The 23,110-nt window shown below is 41.4% G+C and overlaps 1 protein-coding gene across 1 annotated transcript in view; it reads right to left on the bottom strand.

The window, feature by feature from the left end:
- Positions 1-23,110, bottom strand: part of LOC149464696 (ATP-binding cassette sub-family A member 13-like) — a 594,838-nt gene that overhangs the window by 162,562 nt on the left and 409,166 nt on the right. Inside the window, exons 23-25 of the mRNA XM_089674212.1 lie at positions 11,972-12,080; positions 10,804-10,858; positions 873-1,050 (exon numbers count right to left, since the gene is read on the bottom strand). Coding sequence (XP_089530338.1) covers positions 873-1,050; positions 10,804-10,858; positions 11,972-12,080 — 342 coding nt within the window. The remainder of the gene's footprint in view (positions 1-872; positions 1,051-10,803; positions 10,859-11,971; positions 12,081-23,110) is intronic.

Below are 23,110 nucleotides of genomic sequence, written 5' to 3'. Positions count from 1 at the left end.
GACATCATTGCTTACTACGTGTGAAATCTGTGAATGATCACAGAGGTCACATGGTACAAGGCTATTCACAACATCCTTGTACCATGTGACAAGCTGTGACCAATCACAGCTCACTCAGTATTTCTCAATGACTGCAAGAATGCAGACAGAGAGAAAGAGAAATTATTGCTTTTACATCCTATATGGGTGTAAAAGCAATCAGTGTAAAAAAAAAAAAAAAACTTCATCACCCCCCACAAGTAGTACAGTGTTGCCATGGTGACACTGTACTGCTAGGGTGACAGTATGTAAAAAAAAAAAAAATAATAATATAAAAAAAATAAAATAAAAATGTAAAAAAAAATGTTTAAAAATTAATATTTTTGGTTATAAACTAATTTGGATTTTTTTTTTACTAAAAAAATAACGGAATAAATTTTGGCCAAGATTTAGGATGAAATATTATTTATTTGCAAAATTTTATAAAAAAAAAACACTTTTTTTCAAAATTTTTGGACTTTTTCATTTACATAGTAAAAAAAATTAAAATCCCAGCGGTGAATAAATACCACCAAAATAAAGCTTTATCTGTCTCAAAAAAATGGTAAAAAATTCATATGGTGTCCTTGCCGAAACTCAAAAAAGCCTATGAAAAAGGTACCAGGGGCATCTCATGGGGCCCCCTACTGACCCTGGGCCCTCGGGCAGTGCCCGAGTTTCCAAATGGTCAGTCAGCCCCTGCTCCTATTCCTTCTGTACTGAAATGTATTGTAATGCCTCCATTATATTGTAAAGTGCTGCGCAAACTGTTGACGCTATATAAATCCGGTATAATAATAATAATGATGTGACCAAACTGAAATACATGTTCACAGTTAAAATAAAAGACCAACCATGTTATGTATAAAATGTGAAATCCAGTAGATTTTATAATCCAGTCCACTGATGTGCTGTAAATATTTTGCCCCTGATTGGTAGTCTTTCACAATGCCGCTCCCAATAGAGGCAGTCAGTATGGAAAAGCCTAATGTTATGCAGAAAGCTACTCCACATTGTCGAACATTTTCCAATCTGTAGAGAAAAATGGAAATATTTATGGAGATACAAAAAGCTATATTTATGATTGTAGATTTAGTGTGCAGCTCTGCCAGAGGTTTTGAAAGAATGTAAAAGCAACCGTTTACTTACATCAAGGCTACCGTAATGTTTGTCATTTAATAAAGGCAAGCGAGTTTAAATTGCACTTTGCAAGGGAATTTGCTACTGAAATTACTGAATGTAGTGACATTTCACTTTGCATATAATACAATAAACATATATAATATAATAAAAATAATTTTTGTTTGCACAATATTGGATAATGGAAGTCAACAGAGCTTCACCTCACGCACTAAGAACTTGGGCAAATTCCCTTGCAAAGTGCAACTTCCTTTGCAAAGTAAACAGCTTATTTGCCTTAACCTCCCTGGCGGTATTCCCGAGTGTAGCTCGGGGTAAAGTTTCAGTACCACAAGCGGTAACCCCGAGCTACACTCAGGCTTACCATGCGGCGCTGCTCCGGCATCTGTTCTTCACTTACCTTGTCCTGCGCTCCCACGATGTCCCTCCTGCAGTGTCCCCGGCAATGTAATCCAGCGGATGCCGGCATCTGTCATCTGGGTTCTGTCCCCTGCGAGCGTCGGGACGTACGGGGGACGGAACGTCGGGAAATTTGAAAATGACCAAAAGTGACATTCACTAAAATCACTAAAATCACATAGTATAACATTGCTGTATCAAACCATTTCACATACATTTTGTCCCGAGTGCTTTGTCCGGCGCCCTGCCTGCATTTTGACTGTTCTTTCTGCCTGGAAACTTAGAAAAGTCCATGGTGTCCAAAAAGTGTCCCTTTAGGTCAAAAGCGGTTTTAGACCGGCTAGAGAACAGCGATAGTAAATCAGAACCACTTGCAGAATTGAGTGATGATTCGTGGGGGAAATTCCTCATCAGACACTGAAAACGATTTTGCGACTTTGCTCAGTGATGTGCGAACTTGGCGCTATATTTCAAATTTCTGTGTCTTTGGATTGATTATATTATTGAATTACATTTATTATTATTATATTATTATTTTTATGATTATTTATTAAATTATAATTTATGATTTTGTGTTTCAAGTTTTATCATACCCGGGATGTTTACTAGACTCTTGTTCGGACAGAATTCAGTGAGTTATTCCTAAAAATTACAGCCTACAAAAAAAAATGACATATTTCCATTCAACAAAAATGTACCGCTTTGAGCACAGAAATATGGACATAATCAGACCGCTAGGGAGGTTAAATAAATTACCCAAAAGGTCTCCAATTATGAATATGAGAATTATCTGAATAGTACTTATATTTTTCAGATGAATCATAAAATATAAAACAAAGTATATGTATTCCATATTTATTTGCAATTCATAGTAGAACAAGTAACAGTTTTGAAAAAGTTTATAGTAAATCTATAGAAAATAAAAGTAATGGTAGATAGAATAAAAATAGCAGAACATGAAAAATGACAACGAAGGCAGAATAAGGAAAGCAGTGGAGAGAAAGAAGATAAACGTGTCTATTACCCTACTTATCAAATTCTATATGACCATAACTGACTTATGGATGCTACATAGTGTCTCTTGTTGCCAAGTGTATGTGTTCATGTTAAGTGTACATGTGCTAAGAAAAGCATAGGCAAGTATTAAGGGTATGTATTACCTCTCACAGAGGTTACAGAACTCCCCCTGACCATTTAATTTGCTTTCTTTCTAGAACCATGTTTTTAGTGAGTCACAAAACACTGCAACAAGGGTCTGATATGTGTTAGAGATTTGTTAGAATGCAGAATGTAAATGCTAACTCTGAATGTTGCCTAAACAAAGTTACAATGTTGTGGTCTGACCACTGTGAGGATAGATAAAGAAATGCTTCCTCTTGCTTGCAGCAGAGGGCAGTCTAAGCCAGAGGTGTCAAACTCAATTTCATTGAGGGCCGCATCAGCATTACAGTTGCCCTCAAAGCGCCAGTTGCATCTAGGGAGCACAAAGCGCAGGGTCTGGAGGAGGACCAGAGGATGGCTTGAGGCAGCTGCTAGGGTCTGCTGAGACCAGGGGAGGCAGAGATGAGGGGGGGTGCTGCAGCTTCAGGAGAGGTGTGAGGGCCACATGAAATAGTTCGGGGGGCCGGATTCGACCCGGGGGCCTTGTGTTTGACACACATGGTCAAAGCAAAGTCCATTGTCTGAAGCTTAACTAGTAGCCGACCGCAGATAGCCGAATGACGGCTTCACTGCGGCCGGCCAGTTCTGGGTGGACGTCATATGACGTCCTCCCAGAACGCGCTCTCCTGCGCGCCCCAGGGGGCGCCCACCCAGCGATCTCCGTGATCGCTGTGTCCTACGGACACAGCTGATCACGAGATGTAGTAAAAGGCCGATCATACCGGCCTTTTACCACGTGATCAGCGGTGTCCAATGACACGCTGATCACAGGAAAATGCAAGTGCCAGTTCTCGGCTGCACTTTCCTCACGCTGTCAGATCGTGAGGAAAGTACTGCCGAGAACCGGCAGTTGTCAGAGCGAGGATCGGCACCGATCATCAGGGCCACTGATGATCAGTGCCCTGATGATCGGTGCCCAGCAGTGCCACCCACAAGTTCCGCCCACCTGTGCCCAGCAGTGCGTCCACTAGCTCCGCCCACCTGTGCCCAGCAGTGCACCCACCTGTGCCCAGCAGTGCACCCACCTGTGCCACTCTGCAGTGCCACCTACCTGTGCCCAGCAGTGCCACCCACCTTTGCCCACCGACCTGTGCCACCCACCTGTGCCCACCAGTGCCACCCACCTGTGCCCACCCACCAGTGCAACCCAGCAGTGCTGCCAGTCAGTGCCACCAGTCAGTGCCCAGCAGTGATGCCAGTCAGTGCCATCTATCAGTACCCATCATCAGTGTCACCTATCAGTGCCGCCTATCAGTGCTGCATATTAGTGCCGCCTATCCGTGACACCTCATTAGTGCTACCTATCAGTGCCGCCTATCCATGCCACCTCATTAGTACTGCCTATCAGTGACCTTTAGTGCTGCCTATCAGTGCCCATCAGTGCTGCCTCATCAACGCACATCAGTGAAGGAGAAAAAATACCTGTTTGAAAAATTTTATAATAGAAACAAAGAAACTTTTTTTTTTCAAATTTTTTGCACTTTTTTAATTTATAGCGCAAAAAGTAAAGCGCCCAGTGGCAATTAAATACCACCAAAAAGCTCTATTTGTGAGAAAAAATGGTCAAAATTTCATATGGGTACAATGTTGCATGACCGCGCAATTGTCAATCAAAATTGGCCTGGTAAGGAAGGGGGTATAAGTGCCTGGTAGGCAAGTGGTTAAAGACTACTTTTTTTAATAAGTGGAATAGTCTTTTGAATCATTATAATGTTACAGTTTAAGAAGAAAATGTATTAGTCCCAGGGGCGGACTGACCATTTGGAAACTTGGGCACTGCCCGAGGGCCCAGGGTCAGTAAGGGGCCCCATGAGATGCCCCTGGTACCTTTTTCATAGGCTTTTTTGAGTTTGGGCAAGGACACAGGGGCCCCATGATCCCTTTAGCCCGAGGGCCCCATAAGTTGTCAGTCCGCCCCTGATTAGTCCAGTCTACACCAGGGGCGGACTGACCATTTGGAAACTCGGGCACTGCCCGAGGGCCCGGGGTCAGTAAGGGGCCCCATGAGATGCCCCTGGTACCTTTTTCATAGGCTTTTTTGAGTTTGGGCAAGGACACAGGGGCCTCATGATCCCCTATTGCTCGGGGGCCCCATAACTTGTCAGTCCGCTCCTGATTAGTCCAGTCTACACCAGATCAGTGGGCTAGTATCCTTACATCAAAACAGCAATATTATCTGCTTTATAGTGAGAATTTGAGGCCATATTGCGCTTCTGTCTGCGCTTACACTATAAACCCATGAAAGTGCTTCACTTGAGATGTTGTATTTCATTTAAATATAATTTATATTTTTGAATAACATTATGGGGTTTATTTACTAAAGCTGGAGAGTGCAAAATCAGACTCCCTTCTGCATAGAAACCAATCAGCTTCCAGGTTTCATTGCCAAAGCTTCATTGGACAAGCTGAGGTTAGAAGCTGATTGGTTTCTATCCAGAAGGGAGTCTGATTTTGCACTCTCCAGCTTTAGTAAATAAACCCCTATGTGTCTAGGTGAACTGTTTATGGTTCTTTGAATTCATTGGCTATTTATTACATGTCAATGCAAAGCAAATACTAAAAAAAAAAAAAAAAAAAAAAAGTATTTAAAAAGATTGGACAAATCTTACATCTTCTACTGTGCCTTTTAGCACAGGATTCTGACGATTGTCTGTGTTCCTGTTCCCATTCCATGACATTATTTATAATTAATAAAAAATAAATACAATTTTGACTCCTGTGTTTGCAACAAACGCAGTCTTAGTTTCATTAGTCACTTTTTCCTTAACAACCAGTCATAGTTCCACTCCCTGTATTCCTCTGGATTACACAATTTGTGGCCCAAAGCCAGTCTGCTAATGTGCTAAAGCCCACACACATCATTTCTGTGTTATATATGCCCAATATTCCATGTCCAGAGGACATCATCTCTCAACCAGGGTGCCCAGGCACCCTGGGGTACCTTAACTTCTTGCCGACCAACTACTGTAGAAATACGGTGGCAGGTCGGCACGGCTGGGCAAAACCATGTTTTAAAACGTGCGTTTGCAAAACAGGTAGGGGGCGCGCGCGAGGCGCGTGTCCGCCCTACCCCTCCCGCCGATCGTGAGCGCGGGTGTCAGTTGCCGGGTTGCGGCCGATCATTACCTACCATGTCCTGGCAATTAGCGGCAATCACTGACAGAGAGGACGGCTGCAGTGTTTACACTGCAGCCGTGCTTTCTGTCAGTCCCCTGTCAGCTCCTGACATGCTGATCCGGAGAGAAGAGTTTATCTCTCCGGATCTGCGTGTTCCCCTGCAGTACACACCCCTCCCCCTAGTAAAACACTCCCCTCACACAGTTAACCCTTTCAGTAAATAAAAAAGTTAACCCCTTCCTCTCCAGTGCCATTAGTACAGTGTCAGTGTTTTTTTTTGCACTGATCACTGTATTGGTGTCATTGGGGATGTCAGTGACCCCAAGTCAGTTCCCCCCCAGTGTCAGAATGTCCGCCGCAGTCCCGCCATAAGTCGCTGATCGCCGCCATTATTAGTATAAAAAAAACATTAAAAATCCCAGTATCTTTCCCGCCATTTGTAAACGCTATAACTTTCCCGTAAACCAATTAATTTACACATATTGGGTTTTTTTTTAGCAAAGACATGTCGCAGAATGCATTTTGACAGAAATTTATGACTAAATTTGATTTTTACATTTTTTTTTACTGGACATGTTTTATAGCAAAAAGTCCAAAATATTGTTTTTTTTCCTCAAAATTGTCAGCCTTTTTTTTTTATAGCGCAAAAAATAAAAAACGCACAGGCGATCAAATACCACCTAAAGAATGCTCAATTTGTAGGAAAAAAAGGAGGTAAATTTCATTTATGTACCGTATTGCATGACCGCGCAATTGTCCGTTAAACTAGCGCAGCGCTGTATAGCAAAAAAATGGCGTAAATTGCAGTATCTATACCATAGTTTGTAGACGCTATAACTTTCACACAAAGCAATCAATATACACTTATTGGGATTTTTTACCAAAAACATGGAGCAGAATACATTTTGGCCTAAATTTATAACCAACTTTGAGTTTACTATATATTTTTTATAGCTGGAAGTAAAAAATACTGTTTTTCTTCATAATTTTTGGTCTTTTTTTGATTGCAGTGTGAAAAATAAAAAGCGCACAGGTGATCAAATACCACTGAAAGAAAGCTCTATTTGTGTGAAAAAAAGGACGTAAATGTAATTTGGGTGCAGCGTTGCATGACCGCGCAATTATCAGTTGAATTAGTGCAGCGCCGAGTAGCAAAAAGAGGCCTGGTCATTAAGGGGGGTAAATCCTCAGGAGGGCAAGTGGTTAAGGTTACTTCAGGGGTGCCTTGGCAATATGTCTAAAAATTGCAGAAAACTTGTATACAAGCCAGTGGGTGGAACAAGCCTACTTTTTAGTTACACAAAGGCACAGGCTTTCATTGTGCACCATTACAGCCTTCTAGCCACCGGCGTCCTGACAATCAATGACATTATTAGTTTCATTAGTTGATAAGGAGTATGTCGGTTGCCTGCAAAGCATCCTGGTTTGACCCACCCCTGACCCTTTTATTCAGGGGTTTCATGCTGGGGTCACATTAGCTCAGTGATGGATAAAAACTGAGGGAGGAAAGAAACACTGAAATACTAGTCAGTACCAGTGTGCAAAAGTGTATTTGCTTTGGAAGAATAAATTACCTCTAATGTTGGGTGTCCTACATCTGTGGATGTTGCTGCATTATGTAAAACTATTAGAACAGTTTTTCACATTTTAGAATGGGGTGCCCTGTTAAAATTATGGACAGTCTAGGGGTACCTCAAGACTGTCCATAATTTTAAAGGGTGCCTCGGGACCGTCCATAATTTTAAAGGATGCCTCGGGACCGTCCATAATTTTAAAGGATGCCTCGGGACCGTCCATAATTTTAAAGGATGCCTCGGGACCGTCCATAATTTTAAAGGGTGCCTCGGGACCGTCCATAATTTTAATGGGTGCCTCGGGACTGTCCATAATTTTAAAGGGTGCCTCGGGACTGTCCATAATTTTAAAGGGTGCCTCGGGACCGTCCATAATTTTAATGGGTGCCTCGGGACTGTCCATAATTTTAAAGGGTGCCTCGGGACCGTCCATAATTTTAATGGGTGCCTCGGGATCGTCCATAATTTTAATGGGTGCCTCGGGACCGTCCATAATTTTAAAGGGTGCCTTGGGACTGTCCATAATTTTAATGGGTGCCTCGGGACCGTCCATAATTTTAATGGGTGCCTCGGGACCGTCCATAATTTTAATGGGTGCCTCAAGACTGTCCAAAATTTTAAAGGGTGCCTCGGGACCGTCCATAATTTTAATGGGTGCCTCGGGACCGTCCATAATTTTAATGGGTGCCTCGGGACTGTCCATAATTTTAAAGGGTGCCTTGACTGAAAAAAGGTTGAGAAACCCTGGAATAGAGGACCAGGAGGAAGCAAGGGAGGCAAAGTACCATTTTGATGAAGGTTTGCAGGTGAGTGTTTTTATTTTTTTTTATTTTTTTTTTTGGAATGTTAAGGAAATTGATGGTAAAGGGAGTTAGGAATGTTTAATTAAACATGTAATTGAGCTTCAAGATTTTCATTGTGGTGTTGAGGAAAGGTGTCAACAGTATCCTGTTAACAATAAAGTAACTCAAGAAGAAAAAATGGTGGCTCAGAATCCTGTGAAAGTTAAAGTAAAACCATAAAATTGAAGAATATTTTTACATGTATTTCAACATTTTTCCATGCGCTTTAAAGTGATCTTCAACAGTGTCAGAGAGAAGATTTGTACTGGCACAAGGGCAGACAGTATACATACAGTAACTATCAGAAAGATCTACCCATCTATGGCAATTTCTGCAGTGGTAGGATCAATAACTAGAAAAATATTGTATTCTGACAACATTCTGTGGTCAGAGCATGTGATGACAGCATTCAAGATGACTGTAGGGGGTCAGAGAATGTAATGACAGTATTCGGTATCTTTAGTTATCTTACACATTTCCCATGCTATTATTTATGTTATTCTCTACATACTCATGGATATCAAATGGTATAGATTATAGTTTGTTCCAATCTCTGTTAATATCCCTTTTGCTGGACACTTGGCCTGTATGCATAAATGAGGAAAGCTATAAATAAAAGCATGTGAAAAAAGAATTTGTGACATTAAATGTATACAGCAATCTGTGTAAAACATTTACATGATAGTGATCTTTAAAGTAGCAGCAAATGCTTCATTTTCTACAACTTATATTTGGCTGCCTGTAGATAGAAAGATCATATTAGTGGTTTGTCATTTGTCACATTGCTATATCAAATTATACATACACACACACACACACACACACACACACACATATATATATATATACACACACACACACACACAGGTGAAACTCGAAAAATTAGAATATGGTGCAAATGTTCATTTATTTCAGTAATGCAACTTAAAAGGTGAAACTAATATATGAGATAGACTCATTACATGCAAAGCAAGATAGTTCAAGCCGTGATTTGTCATCATTGTGATGATTATGGCTTACAGCTCATGAAAACCCCAAATCCACAATCTCAGAAAATTAGAATATTACATGCAATCAATAAAACAAGGATTGTACATAGAACAATATCGTACCTCTGAAAAGTAGAAGCATGCATATGTATTCAGTACTTGGTTTGGGCCCCTTTTGCAGCAATTACTGCCTCAATGCGGCGTGGCATGGAAGCTATCAGCCTGTGGCACTGCTGAGGTGTTATGGAAGGCCAGGATGCTTCAATAGCGGCCTTCAGCTCTTCTGCATTGTTCGGTCTCATGTCTCTCATCTTTCTCTTGGCAATGCCCCATAGATTCTCTATGGGATTCAGGTCAGGTGAGTTTGCTGGCCAATCAAGCACAGTAATCCCACGGTCATTGAACCAGGTTTTGGTGCTTTTGGCAGTGTGGGCAGGTGCCAAGTCCTGCTGGAAAATGAAGTCAGCATCCCCATAAAGCTCGTCTGCGGAAGGAAGCATGAAGTGCTCCAAAATCTCCTGGTAGACGGCTGCGTTGACCCAGGACTTAATGAAGCACAGTGGACCAACACCAGCAGATGACATGGCTCCCCAAATCAACACAGACTGGAAACTTCACACTGGACTTCAAGCATCTTGCAGTGTGTGCCTCTCCATTCTTCCTCCATACTCTGGGTCCTTGGTTTGCAAATGAGATGCAAAAGTTGCTCTCATCAGAAAAGAGGACTTTGGACCACTGAGCAACAGACCAGGTCTGTTTTTCTTTAGCCCAGGTAAGACGCTTCTGACGTTGTTTGTTGTTCAGGAGCAGCTTGACAAGAGGAATATGAAATTTGAAGCCCATGTCCAGGATCCGTCTGTGTGTGGTGGCTCTTGATGCACTGACTCCAGCCTCAGTCCACTCCTTGTGAAAGTCCCCAACACTTTTGAATGGCCTTTTCCTGACAATCCTCTCCAGGCTGCGGTCATCCCTGCTGCTTGTGCACCTTTTTCTTCCACACTTTTCCCTTCCACATAACTTTCTATTAATGTGCTTTGATACAGCACTTTGGGAACATCCAACTTCTTTTGCAATTACCTTTTGAGGCTTTCCCTCCTTATGGAGGTTGTCAATGATGGTTTTCTGCACAACTGTCAGGTCAGCAGTCTTTCCCATGATTGTGATTCCTACTGAACCAGACTGAGAGACCATTTAAAGGCTCAGGAACCCTTTGCAGGTGTTATGGCCTAATTAGCTGATTAGAGTGGGACACTTTGAGCCGAGAATATTGCACCTTTTCACAATATTCTAATTTTCTGAGATTGTGGATTTGGGGTTTTCATGAGCTGTAAGTCATAATCATCACAATTATGACAAATCACGGCTTGAACTATCTTGCTTTGCATGTAATGAGTCTATCTCATATATTAGTTTCACCTTTTAAGTTGCTGCACTGAAATAAATGAACTTTTGCATGATATTCAAATTTTTCTAGTTTCACCTGTGTGTATATATATATATATATTTTTTTTTTTTGTTATTGCTATGTAGTAAGATTGGGAAAGATAGATCAGCAGTACTTACATCTTATCTTCATCCATCATTGTGTTTTGATATGGCTTGCTAAACACTGTTATTCCTAAAAAAAAATGCAATATTTTAATTTGAGCATTAATACCGACTACATATATTTACACATTGATATTGTCTTATCTCAGTTGGAGGATGTCAGAGGAAAAGACGAGGAAGCCCGGGCAAATGCGCCAATGTGCAATATGGCCACCCCAATTCACGCAAAGAAGTGCGCATGTGCATAGGCGTGCGACACTTAGTAAAACATTCCTGTGCACGAAAACACACCAGCACAGGCAGGGTGCACTAATTGCTGACACTCAGTGGCCTTTATAAGGACTGAAGCTCTGCTTAGTGATTGCTCCTGTTCCTACTGCTGATTACCCATTACCAACCGGCTTGATCCTGACCTTGTTCCTGTCTGCTGCTCTGTGTATGACCCCGGCTTGATCCTGACCTTGCTCCTGTCTGCTGCTGCTCTGTGTATGACCCGGGCTTGATCCTGACCTTGCTCCTGTCTGCTACTACTCTGTGTATGATCCTGGTTTGATCCTGATGTTGCTCCTGTCTGCTGTTCCAAATTGATCCTGGCTCTGGCTACTGACTACTCTACCCATCCTCCGGGATCCACGTGTTCTCTGGAGAAACGCATCCTGCAACTGGAGCACCCACTGGTTCCATCTCATCAGGCATTTCCAAGCAGCAACACCACTGGCAACCCATGCTTCTTTGGGCACTGCACCTCCTGTTTCCACCTCCAGGGGCGCACTGCACTTAGCCGTAAGGGGAGCCCTCTCTCTATTACAGCCTCCGGTCAGGTACGTGACAGAGGATTTTATAAGCAATAAAAGCAGTCCTCTTGCAAATATGTTTATAGCTACTAAATAGTTTTTATTTAGCATAATATCTTATTATTTTAAATAAAAATTGTAAAACATTATAGGAAATTATAGCAAATAATACAGGGTCTGAAAGAAGGTGATTTAGGGATATGTGGAAAAAGAATAAAATGGCTAATGAGGCTACCCTAATTTTGCATTTCCAATTGATTCCAATGCATTTAGCCAAATGGAAACATTCTGCCCGTATCTTCCTGTTTTTGCCAAACCTGGGGAAATGGAAACTGAATTTTACACATCCCTGTTTTACTATAGTAATGATAAGAAGATAAACTGTTTACCATATTGTTTCCAGTTGGAATCAGCAGGCAGATTTTTCCACAGTATAATGTTATTAAGATAATTAAGATAAGCTGGCAATGTGTGGAATCCTTTTTGACTGTACCAAACCTAGAATTAATCGGAAAAAAAATTAAATACTAACTATTAACATAAAACTGTTTATTTGTTTATCGTGTACAGAATAAAATGGTTTATTTAAAATAGTAAGGCCTGTATTTATTGGAAAGCATCAGGATTCAGTGATGAAGGAGACAAATGAGTTGATTAACCAATACTGGAGAGTGCAAAATCTGGTGCAGCTGTGCATGGTAGCCAATCAGCTTGTTCAATTAAGCTTTGAAAAAAACTTGGTTTCTGTGTAGAGCTACACCAGATTTTGCACTATACAGCTTTAGTAAAAGTTTCAGGGGGTACACGCTGGTTTGTGTTAAAGAGACCCTGCCATCAACTTAAAAGTGCATATCAAGTCACAGAGAAACAATATATATCAAATCCTTACCTGCAGCATTTTTCTTTTTTATAAACATTTTTTTTTTATTGGCTTGTAATAAGCCTCTGAACTTGCTAGGTGATAAACTCCTAAAAGCATTTAATTACCTGGCAAAGCCCCCTTCCTCCTTGCACTCTTCTTCTGGGATCCTTTAACTACTGTCTTTTCTAGCTCAGCTCCTCCTCCCCTCACCTACCTACTGTACATAACATTTTTTGCAATTGCTGGGGGAAGAGGGAAGGGATTTTATAAAGTGTTAAAAGTGTTAATAATTTCACGGTAAGATTGTCATTGAAATGAATGGTTTGGTAGGGTCTCTTTGAAGCATATTCTCACCCAGTTAATTGACCGTGTTTTTTGTTATGCTAGCTTTCTAAAATTATTATTTTACTATTATTATACAGTATTTATAAAGCGCCAGTAGTTCGCTTAGCGCTGTGCATTACAAGGGGGACAGAACATGTGACAGAACAATACCAATACAATGCAAAACATGAGGGGATCGAGGGCCCTGCTCTTTCGAGCTTACAATCTAGGAGGGAGGGGATGGTGGCACCGGAGGAGATAGCTGTGGGGGATGGAGTGGTAGGAAGAGTGGAGGAGGTTGGCATGTTAGCAGGGGGTGGGGTAGGCTTCCCTGAAGAGATGGGTTTTCAGGGTGTGCCTAAAGGAGAGGAGAGTAGGTGATAGTCTGATGGGTTGGGGAGTTCCAGAGGATGGGTGACACCCTGGAGAAGTCCTGGAGGCGGGCATGGGAGGAGGAGACCAGGGAACTAGAGAGGAGGTCTTGTGAGGAACGGAGAGTGCGTGTTGGGCGGTACTTGGATATTAGGTCGGTGATGTAGTTCGGGGCAGTATGGTGGACAGCTTTGTATGTCAGTGTTAGGATTCCAGATATCGCCAGCTCCCTGTGCTCTCGGTAAATTAAGAATCCAACAAATCCATAAACAAGAAAGGATTTAGGCATTGACTTCAATGTGTCTGCTACCTTTTTTTTTTTTTTGTAGAAAAATAGGTATTTCCCAGATATATATGGAGAGACTATTGGTATGTAAAATAACAAATTGTCTCAATATTTTTGTAAACTTACTGTATATTAGTGCGAAAAGTCCAAACTAGAAAGTCCTTCCAGCTCTTGTGTAAAAACTCACAAATAAAATATTATAATACAAAAAGTAATGTCAAAAAATGTACCGTAATTATATTCTTGAGATAAAAATGTGTGTAGCTCTGGGCAGTCTTCTGTCCAGCTTGTAGTTTTGGGCAAGTGAGTACCCATCCAAACTTTGTTCTCCTCCTTTTACTTAGAAGGGAGCAATTAAGCCCCCACTCTCTCCTAAAATGGACTGGGTTATATTTCTTCTGTGACTTCTGGTCCCACAATAATATCTAATGACAAATGTAACGAGCAAACCTTCAGTCTTTTTCCCCCTCCCCTATGCTAGAGTCTAGCTTCTGAAATTCAATACTCAATAGCAGAGTTATGCTAAAATTCCATAAGAGTCGGGGGGGGGGGGGTGTTACACATACACTCTAATCCTATTTGTATATGTATATAATGCTCCTGAAAGTTCATATATCTGTTACTTAATGTAAAGTTATCTCTTATATAAATATCCTAATCAAGAAATATTACAGTATAAAACTTGTATATTTAACATATATGAAATAGATTCTTGCACTCTTATTAGTTACTTCACAGTGAAACTGTAGCCTCCTACTAACAGAGATGGCGGGAGGAAAGCTAGCCAATTCATGACTAGTTTATACCACATGTTGCTAGATTGTACAGAAGAAACAAAGACAAGTCTTTTAATCTTACTTTTCCCAATCTAGAACAAATAGAAATATGACAACTCATTTACTCTATTAAGATCCAACACATTCATACATATGTTATTAATATTCAATAGAGAAGATGGGACTTTCAGGGTGCATGAACATGAATACCAAACATATTAAAAAGTTATATCATTTTTAAAATTATATAAATTTTTAATATGTTTGGTATTGTTTGACTCCTTGAAAGTCCCATCTTCTATATTGAATATTTGCAATTTTAAGGGATGTGGTGCAATAATTATATCTGGTTGCCTGCTCGCCACTTCACTACATATGTTATTAATATTAATAAGCAGATATTAGATTAAGGAAGGCTTCTAACAGGGTATACGCCTCTTTAAATGAAACAAACAGTAACTAGATTGGCTGTTTGCTGCATTTATAAATTAACTGATGGAATAATTAATGTCCATGTGGAGATATTTTCTTTGTAAAAGGTTTTAAGTTTTTGAAGAATACACTGTAATTGCATGTGTGATTGTTGTGCAATTTAAGAATAACAGGTCACTAGTGCTGCTCATGAAATCTGGATAATGTTTGATCTGGACTATATTGAATGAATACAGATGTCTTGAACTGAATCTGAATTTTTGTCAGTTTTGATTCTCAAAGGGCATCTGGGAAAAAGGTACCAAGGTTTGCTCCAAAGGTTGTTTCTGCCTTATATCTGCTTCTGCTGTTTGGTCACCTTGACTGCCAGTCTCACCATTCTATCTTATTATTTGTGGCATTTTTTTAAGAAAGGGGCTCAGTCTAGTTTACTAGCTGCCTATATGTGAAACTATGTGTCAGGGTCCGCCGGGGCTCCGTCCCCGGCGCATGCGCAATAGCGGCGGCTCATGCCGGGACACAGGCACCAGATCCCGGTGGGCCGCGGCTGACAGGAGGCCGCGCATGCGCAGTAGGAGCCGCGGGCGCGCCTCGGGCGGCCAATGACAGCCCGGGGGCGCGTCCTGGGCGGCCAATGACAGTGCAGGGCGCGATATTTAAAGATGCCCTGCACTGTCACAAATCGCCACAAGGTCTGACCTGTTACCTGTGTTCCCTGTGATTGTGACCCGGATTGTTTGACGTTCTGCCTGCTCCTGCCCTGACCCGGATTATCTGACTACGCTGCCTTCTCCTGTGATTGACCCGGATTGTCCCTGACTACGCTGCCTTCTCCTGTCCCGACCCCCGGCTTGTTTGACCATTCTGCGGACTGACTCTGGTAACTGACCCTGCGTGGACCTGGTTCTGCTCCAAGTCCATCCCCACCATCAGGGGCCCTGGTGAAAATGCAGACCGGGACTTAGACCCCACGCTCCGGGTGATTCCGCCTAGTGGGCTGCCAGAGGTGCCACCTGGCGGATCCGTAACACTATGGATGCCTAGATCCTTTCGCATCTTGCTTAAGGGCTTTCAAGCGTGCCCAAACGAACTTATCATTTTCAACCAGCATACAATGCACCTGTTTCAGGATCTTTCCCTCACCACTTTGAATAATGTGAGAGCTTTGCACCCCCCTACTGGAATCCTCTGTACTAAAAGCATTTCTTATAAATGGTGCTTTCCAATTGTCCTTATTGCAACATAAAAAAGAAAATAATTCTATTTAAGAACTTCAGATGAGCAGTAATTAATTTGTGATGACCTTCAGTTGCTTCTTGTGGAACTTCCTGACTGGTACCAAGAATTCTGAGAGCCACCTCTGGTGCATAGTCCTCCCCATATCCCTCAATTCATACCAGCGAAGCCACCACAGAAAAAGGGATGTACCACAAACACCACAGTCCGGGCTTGCACCGCTCACCCTTGCACCATAGGTCCCCTCGAGCACAGGACTATAATTGACTCTGTACTCATCTTTCTAGAAAACAGTTATTTTTACTTGTGGAGAGCTGTTCTCCTTTCACATAGAACATTCTTTGATCCACTATATTTGGAACTTTGTGGATTGTAACCATCCTTTTTTAAGCATGGAGAGTGAACTTCATCAGGTTTGTACCCCATTGATTTGATGACCCTGTGGCAAGGGCTAGCCCACAGACCACTACTGGACATAGTCTATTTAAGCCATTTGTCTAGCCATAGAAGTGATCCACTATATATATGCCTTGTATAATGAAGTGGCTCTCTGTTACCTGACTGTGGTTGCCTTATGCCCAATGGACTCTTGCATCAGGTGATTTAATGGCCCATCCATTACTTTCTCTTCCCTGGATTTATCTCAGTGGAAGAGTGTAACATTATCATGTTGTATTCACAGATTACTGTTTGCCTTTGACAACTGACCGAACTGCCACAAAAATTCTCCTGTTTGAAAATGTTTTAATTTTTTTTTGCAATTTCTGTGAGTTCTCTCTTCAGGAGCGGGCTGAATTTGGTTTATCCCTTGAAGGAGGGTGAGCTGTGCACTATGTGGAGGGCTTTTTTGGGGGGCTCAAATTGCTGAAGACTGATTCCCCCACATCCCATATTGCACCACTTATGTAAGGTTGTGCCCTAGATATGCATAACTAAACTTGCTTAAGGGCAAACATAAGCTATATTTTTTCCAGTTATAGACTTTTAAAATCTAGTTATTGGGTGTTGGGAAACATTTAGAAGCAAGTTATGACTAAATGCCTTGACATATAGGTCTTCAAAACATGTGCCCATACATTGGACACTACATTACTTAGATGTTCTTAACAAGAAGTAAAATAACTTTAAAACAAACTCACATTCACTTTCAAATGTGAAATAATTTATTCTCAAATATCCTAAAAATTTGCAATGAAAACTCTGAAGTCTGGTTTCAGTTTATTTCCAACAACATAGAAACACCTGCTAGTTGTTTCTATTAAAAGGCTGGTAGGTTGGCAAGCTCTGCTCTCACAAAAACTCAGATTTCAGTGCTTTGCCAACTTTGAAGATTAATTCACCCACAAAGTCTATAGCTACAGAGGTAAATGTGAACTTGTGTTAAAGCTCTTTTACTGACTGCTGAAGATATGCAAATAGTTTACAGTGATGGGTCTAGGCACATGTTTACTATAACATTAGCAACTGTCATTTGTATATAGAACTTTAGAATAAAAACTGTTGCAATACAACTTATAACCAATATTTTTTGTCCTGTCTGTCACCTCTACTTAAAACACCAACCTGGCTTTGTACGAGGAATCCAAAAGTAAACATCTAGAGATTGATTTAAATCTAAAACAGTGTATGCAAGAAGTGTAGTACCTATAAAAAATCAATAATGAGGAATTTACAAAAAAAAGAAAAAGTGTGTTCAATAGAGCATGGCTTGGCATGCAGCGAGGAAGGCAGCAAGATAGCGGAGCTCTGCAGAGCCCGAAGCTCTTTAGCTTCGTCAACAGCTAAGCACTCTGTGAAATGGGCAAATTCACCCAGTACCCCTCTTGTTGCCACTCCTGCCACTCCTGTGCAACTTCTGGTGCATGCAGCATCCCAAACTTTTTTAAAACCCAGATGAACTAGCGGGAAGATGACTACAGCAAGGACTCCCAATCTTTCTACATACAAAGGAAAACAATTCTATTTAAGAACCCCAGATGAGCTGCAATTAGTTTTCAGTGACATTCAGTTGCTTCTTGTGGAGCTTCCTGAATGGTGAAGAGAATTCTGAGAGGAGTGCTTTGTTGAGAATTCAAATTGCCGCAGACTGATTCCCTCACATACAACATTGCTCCACTTATGTAAGGCTTTGCCCTAGATATGCATAACTAAGCTTTCACTGACTACATTTATTATAAATTATAATAGTTTGGTTAGAAATTTGCTGGAGCTGCAGGACTGTCGGGATATTCCTCTATTTCTATTGATGTTCATCTCAGTCCTTAGAATACTTTGTATCTCACCGCTGGCTATCCCCGATTCAGTCGATCCTGAATACGGCTGCCAGACTCATTCACCTTTCCAACCGCTCCATCTCCGCCACCCCCCTCTGCCAATCCCTCCACTGGCTTCCGATTGCACAACAGATCAAATTCAAAATCCTAACACTGACGTACAAAGCTGTCCACTATACTGCCCTGAACTACATCACTGACCTAATATCCAAGTACCACCCAGCATGCACACTCCGCTCCTCACAAGACCTCCTTCTCTCTAGCTCCCTGGTCTCCTCCTCCCATGCCCGCCTCCAGGACTTCTCCAGGGTGTCATCCATCCTCTGGAACTCCCTGCCCCAACCCATCAGATTATCACCTACTCTCCTCTAGAAAAACCCACCTCTTCAGGGAAGCCTACCCCACCCCCTGCTAACTTGCCGACCTCCTCCACTCTTCCTACCACTCCATCCCCCACAGCCATCTCCTCCTGTGCCACCATTCCCTTCCTCCTAGATTGTAAGCTCGAAAGAGCAGGGCCCTCAATCCCCTCATGTTTTGCATTGTATTGTTATTGTTCTGTCACATGTTCTGTCCCCCTTTGTAATGTACAGCACTGAGCGAACTATCGGCGCTTTATAAATACTGTATAATAATAATAATCTCGTGTAACCCTCCCACTTCCTACCAGTTGGCTGCTTAGAATTGATTTGTGCCTTTATTGCACTAACCTTTCATTATCATAGGCCCAAACATTACTAGTATCTAGGTGCTAGACATCAGAGGCTGTACACTAGTACTCTTTTGCTATCCCCTCGGTTGAGGTATTTATGGCTCTCTCTAAGCCTACACATGTCCTGTGTGTTGGCCTTCTTACTACTAATCTCTCTTACCATCGTTCTGGTTTTCTATGCCTTTTAACCATTAGTATGGCATATTTCTCCCTAGGCAAATGCCCCTTGATATCTCATAATGATAAGGGGGTTAATGTTTCTGAAAAAAGTATACAAATCTTGCGGGAACTTAAGATGGAAAAACCCTCTTTGTCTTCTTACAAGAAAGCCATGTTGTGGCTCATTTAAAACCGAAAATTGGCAAATAATATCTTCCCTTGGGATTATCATGCTACTAATTCCTCTTCAAAAATAAAAGTCATTTATATCCTAGAGGGAAGAGATTAGGTTTTGAATTTCATCAACAGATAGTAGATCCAGAAGGCAGGTTCCTCTTTCTTGAAGGGAAATTTAAAGCTGTCCCGATAATGTTAGCAAACATATATTTCCCCAACATTGCTCATATTTCTTTTTGCTGCAAAGTTGTGGATGAGTTTGCTTGGTTTGCCTCTGGTTGCCTGATGCTGGGAGGAGATTTCAACTTCCCCTTGGACCTGCTCCAGGATACCTCCAATGGCAAATCAACCATTGTCTTCAAAATACTAAAATAATCAAGGTCCTATTGGGATCTTTAACATTAATGGATTCCTGATGCATTGTACACCCATCTGGATGAGCCATTTTTTTACTTCCAGCTGTACACAATAAATACTCTCAAATAGATGACATCTTTGTTTCCCCAAAGAAATTTACCATCTTTATTGGATGCCAACATAAGACATCAGACCCTTTGAGATCATGCCACAACATCTATCTTATTGAGACTGCCAGATATTCCCTCCAAATTCTACAACTGGTAATTAAATCCTTCCCTATTAACAGACCCTTCGAATATGACTTGTATTACTGAAACAATTCATTCTTACTACTTTGAAAATTCATCCAAAGATTTCCCGCTTTTATGAAAAGGGAAGTCCATAAGGGAATTACATACTATACTAGGCCAAACGCATTCTATTTCAGAAAAAAAGGGTTCTTTTATGAACATGGAAATAAAAGCAGAAAGTTCCTTGCCAGGGCCATGAAAGAGATTCTGTCTTCCACCCATATCCTTAGGATCAAAACCCCGGACAATAAATTAATTCATGCTACTGACCAAATTGCGGCAGAATTTCATAATTATTACTCCAGGTTATACAACCTTCTGCAAACACATAAATCTCCAACTCTAGAAGGGAATAGAACTCAAATTATACAGGAATACCTCACACAAAGTGGCATGCCATGCATGAAAAAGAATCTAAGGCATTAGAAGAACCTAATACAGCTGAGGAACTATTAATAGCCATTAAAACCAGGCAAGAGTCCAGGGCCTGATGGCTTTGCAACCCATTATAATAAAAGGTTTACACCCTTAATTGTAGACCCTTATTAAATGCACTGAATTCCCTCAAGGACCCACAACCAGTCCCAACAACTTTTTTGATGGCACATATCACAGTACTCCCTAAAACTGGCAAAGACCTTACTGACTGTGCAAGATATAGGCCCATCTCATTATTAAACCTTGACTTGAAACTTTTTACAAAAATTGTGGCAAACTGTTCGCATGACTGCCTACCATGACTTGTTGACCCTGAACTGTCAGGTTTCATGCCCAGAAGAGAGACTTGAGACAATGTAATCAAAGCTCTTAATGTGATCCGTTCCTTATGTGAAAGTTCAGTCGGTGGTCTTCTCATGTCTATGGACAAGGAGAAAGCCTTCGATAACTTGTCCCGGGATTTATGTGGGAACTATGTACTCATATACAGTAGGTTTTAAAATCCTGCATGCTTACCTGGATGTCTTTATCAAAACCCTACAGTTAAATTAAAAATTAATGACACATTATTGGACTCTGCGATAATTAACAATGGCACAATAATTAACAATGGCATGTTTATTCTCACATTGAATCCATTTATTTGTACCATGAATAAAAATACCTCTAATCAGTGGCTTAGAGTTAGGCACCAAAAGGTATAAACTTACAGCCTACGCTGATGACTTATTGTTCTTTCTCACACACCATAATCTCTGTGCCTAACCTACAGAAATAATTTCTAATATACGGCGATATCTCCAATCAGAAAATAAATTGCCACAAGTCTGAAGCCCTTAATACTTCACTTTCCTCTAAGATTTTGCAGAAAACACAATGTATTTGCCCTTTCCAATGCGTGTCCAAGGCCCTTAAATATTTGGGAGTATGGCTTTCACCAAACTTCACTGATCTTTATCAACTTAACTTTAAACCCATCCTCCATAGACTTGCCTAGATCCTGGAAACTGGACTACTAAACCCTTCTGTTGGTTCGGCCGAACAGTGATAGTAAATATGACCATATTGCCTAGAATATTATAACTTTTTCATACATTGCCTACTGTCCTACCAAAGGGTTTTTTAAGCAACTGAATGCTAAAGTCCGCAAATTTCTCTAACCATGCAAATGTTATGTAAAAGACCATGCATCAGTCTGAAATTACTGGCCAAACCAAAAGCTGCAGGAGGTATTGGACTTCCCAGTTATTTGCGCTATAATTACGCACACAACCCATTTTCTCTTGGTAATGTTGCAGGTACATTCCCACCTAGATATGATTCTCGACAATTTAGGATTATAGCAAAGGAGATGTTCCATATATTTAACTGTAGAAAATTTTGTCAGACCAAAGAACACCTTTTACATGAGTGTCAGTTGCTGAAAATTACTCAGCTACACACCTCAGTGTATCACACTATACTGATGGACTGGTAGAACAGTTCGAAAGAACCCTGAAAGGTATGTTAAAAAAATGTGTTTGAGAATGGAAATCACTGGGAATTCCTATAACTATTCTTAATGTATGCAATAAGAGAAGTGCCACAGTTCCCCACAGGTTTTTCCCCATTTGAAATGTTGTATGGTTGACATCCCCTGGAACTGGACCCACATTCACAGGTGACATATTGGGAGCAGTGGCTGTATTCATGCAGTCCCTGCGCCCCAATTGATATCAATGGGACTACCTGCACGGAGATACATAGAACACCTGTGCATCACTGTACAGGTAAACACAGCCTCTTATGGGCGTACACTGTAGTATGCCCTGTGTGAATGAGGTCTTATGTCTTTTTTTTTTTTAATGTTTTGTAGATTTTGTTTCTACTTTTGAAACATCAGGGGTCTAAATTGACCCTTGGAGGTTATTTACTAAAACTAGAGTGTGAAAAATCTGGTGCAGCTGTGCATAGAAACCAATCAGCTTCCTGGTTTTCCTGCCAAAGCTTGATTGTACATGCTGAAGTTAAAAGGTGATTGGCTACCATGCACAGCTGCACCGGATTCCAGTGCTACAGTAAATCTCCCCCACAATCAAAGGCATAACTAGACCCTTTATTATGGTCCCACAGTTGGACCCTTTCACATGTTCTGCAGCTGGCCTCCTTCCTGCCCTTACATTAGAGTCCCCCCTTACATTAAAGTCCCCAGCATTCTCAGAGCCCCCTTTACATCAGAGTCTGCAGGGTTCCCCCTTACAGTGCAAGGGAGAACTCTGCGGACCAAGATGTAAAGGGGAACACTGCTGTGGACAGTGATGTAAGGGGAAATGCTGTGGACTATGGTGTAAAGGAGAAATCGGTGGTAAGAAGGAACTCTGTAAGACTTCTCCTTAGCAGAGTTCACCTGTAGGGGTGAAATCTGCTAAGGAGAGATGCTAAGAACTCTGATATTGGGAGGAGCTCTGGTGACCAGGATCCACCTTATACCAGAGTTCCCCTTTACACCAGAGTCTGCAGAGTTAATACACTAAGGTATAGGGGTTCACTGATGTAATAGGGGAGTGAAGATACTGATATAAGAGGGAACCTTTACATCAGTGCCCCCCCTTACCTTAGAGTCTCTATTCCCCCCTTACTTCAGTGACTTCCCCACAGAATGACTGACTTACTGCCACACAGACTCTGCCTATCCTGGAGCTGTCACACACTGACCTCTTAAAGGCACACCCAAAACATCGGTACCTAGGGCACATTGTATTGCATGTCAAACTACATGGTGCTGCAGCACCATGCGGCTTGCTGTGGCATGAAAAAAAAAAGGATTGGGAGTCCTTTTCCTGCATTTCTTG

This window comes from Staurois parvus, unplaced genomic scaffold (genome assembly GCF_062004578.1).
Source record: "Staurois parvus isolate SC_StPar_1 unplaced genomic scaffold, SC_StPar_1.0 ptg000148l, whole genome shotgun sequence".
Lineage (NCBI taxonomy): Eukaryota > Metazoa > Chordata > Amphibia > Anura > Ranidae > Staurois > Staurois parvus.
This window is presented reverse-complemented; position numbering and strand designations above follow the sequence as displayed.